This window comes from Neofelis nebulosa, chromosome 8 (assembly GCF_028018385.1).
Source record: "Neofelis nebulosa isolate mNeoNeb1 chromosome 8, mNeoNeb1.pri, whole genome shotgun sequence".
In the NCBI taxonomy this organism is placed as follows: Eukaryota; Metazoa; Chordata; class Mammalia; order Carnivora; family Felidae; genus Neofelis; species Neofelis nebulosa.
The window spans coordinates 97,220,866-97,231,910 of NC_080789.1; the positions used below are offsets into that span (position 1 = coordinate 97,220,866).

General features: G+C 40.4%; 1 protein-coding gene and 1 pseudogene across 1 annotated transcript; one reads left to right on the top strand and one right to left on the bottom strand.

The window, feature by feature from the left end:
* Positions 1-339: 339 nt before the first annotated feature.
* Positions 340-7,290, bottom strand: LOC131483880 (serine/threonine-protein kinase ICK-like; annotated as a pseudogene).
* A 693-nt stretch (positions 7,291-7,983) lies between these two features.
* LOC131484048 (taste receptor type 2 member 46-like) lies at positions 7,984-8,910 on the top strand. The gene has a single exon (XM_058682325.1). The coding sequence runs from the start codon at positions 7,984-7,986 to the stop codon at positions 8,908-8,910; it is 927 nt and encodes a 308-aa protein (XP_058538308.1).
* The last annotated feature ends 2,135 nt before the right edge of the window (positions 8,911-11,045 follow it).

The following is an 11,045-nucleotide window of genomic DNA, read 5'->3' on the forward strand; positions in this document are numbered from 1 at the left end:
AAGCGTCCGACTTCAGCCAGGTCACGATCTCATGGTCCGTGAGTTCGAGCCCCACGTCAGGCTCTGGGCTGACAGCTCGGATCCTGGAGCCTGCTTCCGATTCTGTGTCTCCCTCTCTCTCTGCCCCTCCCCCGTTCATGCTCTGTCTCTCTCTGTCCCAAAAATAAAAATTAAAAAAAAAAAAAAAATTTTTTTTAAAGGGTATTGAAATGTCTTGGTTCAGAAGAATAACTATCAAGTGTTTGCTTTTACACCATCGGCAAGTGTCTTGCCGGCCGAACACCAGTTGGCAGGTGGACAGTGTCTCGCTTTCCCCCCCTCCCAGAAGCTTCGTGAAAGTCATCGCTGAGACGCATACTTAGAAGCCTAGTCCGGTGGGCCATGCACTGGCTGGGCAGCCGGAGGCCGTGGCATCAATCCAGATGTGCTTCTAGGCTGGGTGTGGAAACAAGGTCACCCGGGATGAGGCCGCTCGGCCTTCAGGAAAGAATAGCCAGGGGAAGGGTCTGGAATAGGTGCCAAGTGTACCCTCTGCGTAGCGGAACCAACTTCTTTTTTTTTCAGAAAGGCGGGCATATAGTTTCGTTAGTCCACTAGAAGTAGAACCAGAACCAACTGAATGTATTTTGCTGATAACGGATACTGTTCCTGAAGATTTTCCGTACAAATCAGAAGTAGACCGCGTCTCCGATGAGATAAAACCCTTGCCTGGATTTGGAAGTATGCCGCTTCTTAGATTTACCCCAGGCATGGATCCAGACGGCTTCAGGTAGTGCTGCGTGGCATTGGATCTCAGGGCTGCTGTGTCTCATCTCTGACAGGAGGTCTGGGTAGGGGGCGCCACTTCGAATACCGGGGTGCAAAGGGCTTCAGGTCCAAACCACTCTCAGTTCTGCAGAGGGTCTCTCTTCACTCTGTCTCTTCCTGTTTTTCAGGACAATCCTGGTGAGGGATAGACTGTAATCTAAGTCATCCAACCGAGTCAACCCAGTCATCAGATTCCTTTGTTGACCAGGAGGTAAGACCCACCTTCTCCTACTCTTTGGCTTGATCTCACCATTTTTGTGTTCCAGGCCAGCTCGTATTTTCGACTGAGGATTCTTGGTATGTTGGGACAAGAAGAGCAACGGCTTGGCTTGTCCTCCAGAAGGTGGTTCGAGTGATCCAGCCTGGGAGCCTCTGCTTTGTGGGGGGTACATGAAATGCCGAGAAGGCTGGAGGGCTTGATGCTGCCTTGAAGAAATCTGTGCACTTGGCTTGGGTGGGATCTGGGTAGCGTGGACAGGCTTAATGTGAGAAGGTGGGCCTACCTTTTCCAGGACATCCTCCTGTGGTTTTCCCGAATCCTCAAGGCTCTATGCGATGCAGCCCAGTGAATGCCTGGTCCGCAAGTGAGGCTGTTGAAGGGCCTGACTTAGCTGTTGGCTGTTTCTTGGGATCCCTCTGCAGCTTGTCTCTCAGGAGTTGAACGTTTTTGCTGCCAGCATTTGGAATCAAGGTCTTTAAGTTACTGGGTACCTTCTGGGGCCAGTGGAAGTCCATCGCACTTGAAAGTTGGTAGCCTTCGGGCCTGTTGGTCTTTTTCTGGGTCCCCAACAGTTGGCAAGTTTTGAAAATTGTGTCAATTTCACTGGCCCCAGCGAAGAGTGGCCTGAGGGTGCACACTTCTGTCATGATGCAGCCCACAGCCCAGATGTCAATGGAGGAGCACAACTGGTAGACCTCCGGAGCACTTCTGGAGCCCTGTACCTTCTGGTAGATACATAGTCTGTCTATGGAGGTCTTGATCGGATTTCTCCCACCAACCTGAAGTCTGTATTTTCACAAGTTCTGGGCTGGTGCAAAGAAAGTTCTCGGGCTTTAAGTCCTGCTGGAAGAAGCCATGTTTGTGAAGAAACACAAGACCTTGTAATATCTGATACATGATATTCCTTATAGCTGATTCAGGAAACCACTTATTTCTTTCTTTAATGAGCTGGTAAAGCTACTCCTTCATGTCCTCGAAGATAAAATAAAGATGATCATTTTCCCTGATAACTTCTTTTCATTTAACTACATTGGCATGGTTGAGCTTCTTTGAAGACTTAACCTCCCAAAGGTTCATGCATTCCTCCCTCCCAGGAATAAAACTTTCTTTTCATTTTTTTAAAAATGTTTATTTATTTTTGAGAGAGACAGAGACAGAAAGCGAGTGGGTTGGGGCAGAGAGAGAGGGAGACACAGAATCCAAAGCAGGCTCCAGGCTCCGAGCTGTCAGCACAGAGCCCAATGCGGGGCTTGAACTCACAAACCGTGAGATCATGACCTGAGCCGAAGTTGGACGCTCAACCAACTGAGCCACCCAGGAGTCCCATCTTTTCATTTTTTAAAAAGCAATCAGCTTGGGGCACCTGGGTGGCTCAGTTGGTTAAGCGTCCGACTTGAGCAATCAGCTCCCCGGACTCAATGCTTCCTCCCAGTGGGACAGAACGGTAGGTTGCATCCCCGAGTTGCTTGACTCATGCTGTGTCTGCTCAGGTGGACCCTCATCCCAGGGCCCAGGCGGTGCTATCCTGCAGAGGCAGCAGGCCAACCCACAGCATAACCAGATTTTTTCACGGCAGCACCAGCACCAAGGATTTAATAGAACGTGACTATCTCCCAAATATGTATTTTCAAAGATCAGTCTTCTACTGGCATCGCAAACACAGACGGGGGTCCGCGGTGAGCACTGCACCTCCACGACTGGGGCGCAAGAGCCCCCTTGGGAATTGGGGGTGCAAGTAATCCCTGCTAGGACAGGCCAAGAGGTCCTGCAAGTTTCATGGTGGAGTCGAAAAGTACTCTTTTTTTTATTTTATTTTATTTTTATTATTTTAAAAAAAAAAAAATTTTTTTTTAACCTTTATTTATTTTTGAGACAGAGAGAGACAGAGCATGAACGGGGGAGGGTCAAAGAGAGGGAGACACAGAATCTGAAACAGGCTCCAGGCTCTGAGCTGTCAGCACAGAGCCTGACGTGGGGCTCGAACTCACGGACTGCGAGATCACGACCTGAGCCGAAGTCGGACGCTTAACCCACTGAGCCACCCAGTCGCCCCGAAAAGTACTCTTTTAGAGTTTCCACTGGTGAGGTTTGTTTCTCTGAAAATATCTATTTTGCCCTCATTTTTATCTATCGTCTATCTATCTATCTATCTATCTATCATCTATCTATTATCTATCTATCTATCATCTATCACATGTTTACTTTATTTGTTTTAAGAGAGAGAAAGAGTAGGCATGATTGGGTGGGGGAGCGGAGACAGAGGGAGAGAGAATTAAAGAGCCCAAGGGTGGGAGTTGGGGTGGGGGGTGTGCTTGATCTCACAAACCATGAGATCATGACCTGAGACCAAATCAAGAATCACAGGCTTAAACGACTGATCCACCCAGGCACCCCTATTTTTTTTTTTTTTTTAACATTAACCTTAGTGAGGTATAATTACATATAGCATAATATGCTCATTTTACATATGTAATTTGATGACCTTTAACTATTATATACCGCCTTGAAACAATGACCATGATAAAATATGGAACAATTTTACCACCCCCCCAAAGTTATTTTGTGTCCTTTTTTAGATCAGATTCCAGACAACTACTTTTGTGGTTTTTGCCTTAGTTTTTTGCTTGTTTTAGATATCATACTACATGCACTTTTTTGTCCACCTCTTTTTTTCAATCATAGTTTTTTGAGATACATATCGTTGTGTATACGAGTAGTTTATTTCTTTTATTGCTAAATGGTATTTTATTCTATGAATATGCCACGATTTGTTCATTCATCTCCCTGTTGATGGATATTTAAACTGTTTCCAGTAATGGACTCTAAAGCTGGTATTAACATTCTCGTGAAAGTCGTTTTGTGAACATACGTTTTTATTTATTTTAGGTAAATAAACACACTAGCGGAATAGCTGAATAGTTGGCAATACGTATGTGAGGCTTTGTTAGAAACTGTCAATCAGTTTTCCAAAGTGGCTGTATTATTTTTCAGCAGAAAAATATGAGAGTTCTAGTCGCTTCACATCATTGCCACAATCTAGCGTGGTCAGTTTCTTGAACTGTCACATTCCAGAGGGTTTGAAGTAGTTTTATTTTGCATTTCCCTTATGTGCAATGTTGTTGAACACGTTTTTAGTGGTTTATCACATCTTCTTTTGTTAAGGGTCTTTTGAAGTCTTTTGCTTATTTTCCTTAAATTGAGATGTTTGTTTTCTTAGTATTGAGTTGCAACAATGTTTAGTGTATACACATATATTTAAAAACCAGTCCTTGGTTACATCTATATTATATATATTTCTCCTGTTCTAAGGCCAACATTTTGATTTTCTTGATAGTGCCTTTTCATTCATCACTTTTATTCTTTTTTGTTTAGCTTTTCGCATGTGTGTGTTCATGTGATTGTGCATGTATATGTTCTAGCTAAGAAATTCCAAAGTCACAGAAATAGAATCCAATTTTCTTCTAGAATCATTATCTTTCATTTTGTTTAAGATTTAAAAAAAATTTTAAAAAATTAAAAAAAATTGTTTTTAACGTTTATTCATTTTTTGAGAGACAGAGAGGGACAGAGCATGAGCAGGAAAGGGGCAGAGAGAGGGAGACAGAGAATCCAAAGCAGGGTCCAGGCCCTGAGCTGTCAGCACAGGGCCCGACGCAGGGCTCGAACTCACAAACTGCGAGATCATGACCTGAGCCGAAGTCAGATGCTCAACCAACTGAGCCACCTAGGCGCCCCTAAAAAAGTTTTTTAATGTTTATTTTTGAGAGAGAGAGAGAGAGAGACAGAGAGCGAGTGGGGGAAGGGCAGAAAGAGAGGGAGACACAGAATCTGAAGCAAGCTCCAGGCGCTGAGCTGTCAGCATGAAGCCCCACGCAGGGCTTGAACTCATGAACCATGAGATCATGACCTGAGCAGAAGTCGGATGCTCAACAGGCCGAGCCAGCCAGGCGCCCCTATCTTTTATATTTAAATCTAAGATCACCTCACATTAATTTTTTATATGGTGAGAGGTAAAAATCGAAGTTCATTTTTTTATACTGTTATTCAGTTTTCCATCATCATTTGTTAAAGAGAATTTTATTTCTCATGAAATGGTTTTGGTTCCCTTGTCAAAATGAACTGACCATGCATGTGTGGGTCTATCACTAGATACTATTTTCTAATCCACTAATCTGCTTGTATAAGCAAACAACAGTACCACATTGACTTAATTACTGTGTCTCTACAATCATGAAATCAGACTTGTATTTTATAGAGCAAATATTTTCAATTTTGATGTAGTCCAATATGTTAATATTTAAGTTTAATGCATCATGCTTTTGGTATTGCATCTAAAAGGTCTGCTCAGCTTTCAAAAGTTTTCCCCTGCATTTTATTCTAAAACTTTCATAGGCTTAGTTCTCACATTGAAGTCTTTCAGCAATTTTAAGTTAATTTTTGCATATGGTATGAAATAAGGGTCTAAACTCAGTTTTATTCATGTGGATATCCAATTTACCCAGCATCATTTGTTAGACAAATGAGATGTAATTTCTCCCATTGAATTTTGAAATCAGTTAACCATAAATATTAGTGCTGATTTCTGAACTTCAGTTGTGTTTCACTGATATATATATATATATATATACACACATATATATAATTTTGTGAGTACCACACTATCTTGATTAATGCAGCTTTCTAGCAAGCGTTGAAATCAAGAACTGTAATTTTCCAAATTTGTTCTTTTTTTAAAAAACAAATTCTTTTGGTTATTCTGGGTGCTTTGCATTTCTGTATACATTTTAGGAATAGTTTTTCACTTCCTGCAAGAAATCTTCTAGGAGTTGATAGGGCTTGCATTGAATACATAGATCATCTCTTCACCTGAAAAGATTCTCCTCTTGATGGATTTTAGTTCGGCTGGTTCTCCTTCCTTGCACAGCTCTGTGATGTATTTGAAACATAATTTTGACAATTGTTTACCCTAATCCCAGGTGTTACAGGAGGGAATCTTGCCTTTTTCAACCTGCTACATTGTGCTCATCAATGGAAGTTCTTGTCGGCAAACTCTGAAGCATCTAATCACACAGGGTCAAATGAACCACAGTCCTCCACACCTATTCTGTACCAGAAAGGTTAAAACCGAAAGCACTCTACACAAATAATGTACCAACTCCTCACAAAAACCACCCGAAGAGGGTACGATCATCTGCATTTTAGTTGATGATTTTACTGAGGCAGAGAGTAATATTAAAATAGATTAGAAACATATAATGCAAAGAATCTAGGTTTTTCATTCCTGGCAGTCTGGCTCTAAGATCCTCTGCTAGAAATAATTATAGTACAAAAACTGAAAGTGAAAAAAATCCATGGGTAGAGGCTAATTTTTATATCTATTAATCTTAAAATATTAAGTAGCCAAAAATGAATTAAACGTAAAATGAAACAATATGTATGGATAGAGAAATGCAGACTCTACAATGGAAGACCATGTTCTTTTGAAGTTTTCAAGGGACGTTTAGAAAGTTTCTGAATGTTTTAATTAAATAATATTTAAATATTAAGTAGGCTAAAAGAGAAACTTTATTAAAGGCTTAAGCATGAGAGATATGTTTAGTAGCTACTAAAATGGGCTGAAAAACCTCAATGAGAGAAAAGATGGATTTAAAGCTGGATGGTTTTGGGGCGCCTGGGTGGCTTAGTCAGTTAAGTGTCCGACTTCAGCTCAGGTCATGAACTCGTGGTCCATGAGTTCAAGCCACGCGTCAGGCTCTGTGCTGACAGCTTGGAGGCCAGAGCCTGCTTCGGATTCTGTGTCTCCCTTTCTCTCTCTGCTCCTCCCCCACTCACACTCTGTCTCTCTCTCTTAAAAATAAATACATATTAAAAAATTTTTTTTAAAAAATTGCTTAAAAAAAAGCTGGATGGTCTCCCTGAGATTCATTTTTTTTTTCATTTTGAAAATTATAAGACATGCACGGGGTTCCTAACTGGCTCAGTTGGTAGATCATGCCGCTCTTGATATGGGAGTTGTGAGTTTGAGTCCCACGCTGGGCATAGAGCTCACTTAAACAAAAGAAAATTATAGGACAATAATTCCTGTATTTATGATGCATGTGTGTGCACACGCGTGTGAGTTTATGCACTTGTAAACAATAAAAGTGTGCATAAATGTTAGTCATCAAGAACCAGCCTTTGGGGAGTATTGGCACACGAACCCCCCCCCCTCCGCCCCATACCTTGAATGTTTTTGATTGGAAAAGCTTAAATTCTTTCTGCATAATTGCGACATTAAAAAAAAAATCCAGGACATCTGAGTGGCTCAGTGGGTTGAGTGTCTGACTTTAGCTCTGGTCCTGACCACAAGGGTCTTGAGTTCGAGCTCTGCAATGAGCTCACTGCTGTCAGAGCAGAGCCTGCTTTGGATCTTCGGTCCCCCCCTCTCTGCCCCTTCCCCACTTGCGCTGTCTGTCTCAAAAATAAATCTTAAAAAAAAATCCATAATGATGGTGATCTTACTTCCGGCCAAGCTCTACCTAACAATTAAGACACTCTACAGATGTGTTTTGGATTTTTCAATTTTCTGTACAACAAATAAAGTTGATAATGCAAATTACGTAGAGGTCAAACAAGGAAAAAATCACAAAACACTGAAAGACAATACGGTTTTATTTGCATGCTAGCAAATGAGAATTCAGCTTTCAATTTCAGCATGTGTGATGAGTATTCTAGCCCACAGCAAGGATATAAAGTCAATGAATAGAAGTTAATTTGAGCTGTTTGAGGAATAACAATGTTTTTCATCAAGACAGCACTGAGCTCATCTACTGGCATACCCTGGTGCTTTCCTGCTTGACACTGGTCACAGAATTTAAAAGAAACGAGAACTTTACTGCACACTTAGGGATCAGGTACACAACCAGTGACATCAGACATTAGACTTAGATATTTTTTGTTTGTTTTCCTTTCTAGACATGGTAACCGTACTACTGAGCATTTTTTCCATCGTAGTAATAATAGAATTTCTTCTAGGAAATTTTGCCAATGGCTTCATAGCACTGGTGAACTTCATTGACTGGACCAAGAGACAAAAGATCTCCTCAGTTGATCACATTCTCGCTGCTCTGGCTGTCTCCAGAATTGGTTTGCTCTGGGTAATGATAATAAATTGGTATGCAACTTTGTTCAATCCAGATTTCTATAGCTTAGAAGTAAGAATTATTTTTCAAATTGCCTGGGCAGTAAGCAATCATTTTAGCATCTGGCTGGCTACTAGCCTCAGCATATTTTATTTGTTCAAAATAGCCAACTTCTCCAGCCGTATTTTCCTTCGCCTCAAGTGGAGAGTTAAAAGCGTCGTGCTTGTGATGCTGCTGGGGTCTTTGTTCTTATTGTTTTCTCATGTTGCAGCAGTGAGCCTATATGAGAAAGTGCAGACTAAGGCATATGAAGGGAATGTCACTTGGAGGACCAAATGGACGGACATGGCACACCTCTCAAATATGACTGTGTTCACACTAGCAAACTTCATACCCTTTGGTATGTCCCTGACGTCTTTTGTGCTGTTGATCTTTTCCCTCTGGAAACATCTCAAGAGGATGCAGCTCTGTGGCAAGGGATCCCAAGATCCCAGCACCAAGGTCCACATAAGAGCCATGCAGACGGTGGTCTCCTTTCTCTTGTTCTTTGCCGGTTACGTTCTGAATCTAATTGTTACAGTTTGGAGTTTTAACGGGCTGCAGAAGGAACTGTTCATGTTTTGCCAGGTACTTGCCTTCGTGTATCCTTCGATCCACTCGCTGATGTTGATTTGGGGAAACAAGAAGCTAAAACAGGCCTTTCTGTCTGTTTTATACCAGGAGAAGTACTGGTTGAAAGAACAGAAACACTCAACTCCATAGATAAATAAGAGCATTGTGTCTTTCTTGGCAGAAAGTTAACTAATGTAGACGGTAACATTATATACCTCCTGCGGGTTTTTCCCTAGGGTGTGTAACTGAATAATTTTCAGTTTCACTTACAGAAGTCTTACCTAAGCCTAGCTCATAAAACTATATACATGTATGTATGAAAAATATAAGGAAGACTGGAAATAATCTACCCTCACCGGTTCTCTTAATCAGGTTAAACAATCTAATTATCATAATATAGAAAGAATTTCCTGAGAATTACGAAGCTGTGTGTATGTCACATATGCTATGTATCATCTTCCAATTAAAAAATTTGTGATCTATATTTATGCATTTTTCAGAACTGACAGGCAATCTCAGGACATCATTGTTATTTTCCATTGTAATTGGTATTACAGTGTGCTTAGATTTCATTGTTTGAATCTCTAGTCTTTGTATGGGAATGGTATTCAATTCTAAATCACTACTGAGGATGAATGTTTGGGGTAGATAATTATTCCATCATAAATTCCTACTTCACGGTTAATAGAGAGTGATTAGGGCTGTGATGAATAAAGGTGTGCACAATGCAATTCATAAATGACCAACGTATTGCATGTAAATTTTATATATGTGTACAATAAACTCTACTGATGAATATTTGATTTAAAGAAGTAGGCAGAAAGCTTAGCAAACACTGAGTTCCACAACAGGGAAAAAGATGAAAGAAACATGATCATGAACTCTTTAGAACGTTGTTGTAAGTTTCCACATGCAGTTAGGAACATCATTTCTTCTGGTTTTTGAGTTTAGATAGACCATTTTTGAAATTGAGACCTGATTTCAAATATGTCAGTTGTCTCTTAAACCACCTCTGGGCCTCGAATCGCCAAACATCTGAAACATCTTCCACTTTTAAAATTCTTTCAAAATATAAGGTAAGACTCAAATCTTTTCCATCTAAAAAAAAATGCTCACTATTAGAAGAGTGAAGGAATTATGGTATATAACACAATAAACCTGTCTGCATACATTAAGTGGCATCTGTTACGTCTACACAATAATCATAGGGGATTTCTCAAAGATATATTTTATTATAATCTTTTGATAAGAATGAAATAGAATAATGTGTGTTGGCATATTCATTGATAGCAAGTTCTATTATAGGAAAGAAATGCATAATCTTGTTCAACAACCGAATTCTACGCGACTGTTAATTTTGGTCTTAGGCAATTTAACAATTTTGTAAATCTGAAGGCAATTCATCTCCACACCTGCTGTATTTGTTGGTTTATCATCTGTGTCTCCCAGTACACTTCAAAGAAGTGAGGATCATATTTACTGCTGCCTCCCAAAACCTGCAAGCAGGCCATAGAAGAGTTAATAAAAAACAATCTTTTAATGAGTAAGTCAATGAATGAATGAATGAATGAACTTTTTGAAAGCTGGGAAACCAATGAAAAGAAAATGTATCCCAAAACCTGCAAATTCCATGAATTTCTCAGCTCTGGTTTCACGATGAGGCGACAGGCTTATCCAAGAAGCAGTTCTCAGAGCAAACGTCTGGCTGTTTCCTAATTCTAGGGCAAATATCACTAGAATATAGCCTTGGCACAGCCCTTTCACATGTGTGAAGTGAAAACGGGTGTAACACCAAAGGTAGAAGGCATTTATAACAAAAGTTTTTAAAAAGCATATAAAAGATTTTATTAATTTGTATGTATATTTTTTCTATTTATTGTAAATGTTATCTTTTTACGTGACTTTTTTTTCTAGCTGGGTATTGTAGACACAAAAATTGTATTTGATTTGTTAAAAAACTGAGTTCCTACTGCTTTACTAACTCAGCTGCCTTACTAGAATGTTATTTTTGATATAATATTTTCTGCATCCTTTCCAGATACAAGTTTTACTGTTATAAACTCACATATAGTAAATAAATAATAATGGTATAACTCACTGACTATCTTATCCTGGGGCCTCTAAAACCTGAATGAAGGTCAGAGCTCAAAATGATGACATTTAGGGGCACCTGGATGGCCCCGGGGGGGTGGGGGGTGGTTAAGCACCAACTCTTGATTTCAGCTCAGGTCATGATCTCATAAGTTTGAGCCCTGCCGGGGGTTCTGTGCTGACAGCACAGAGCC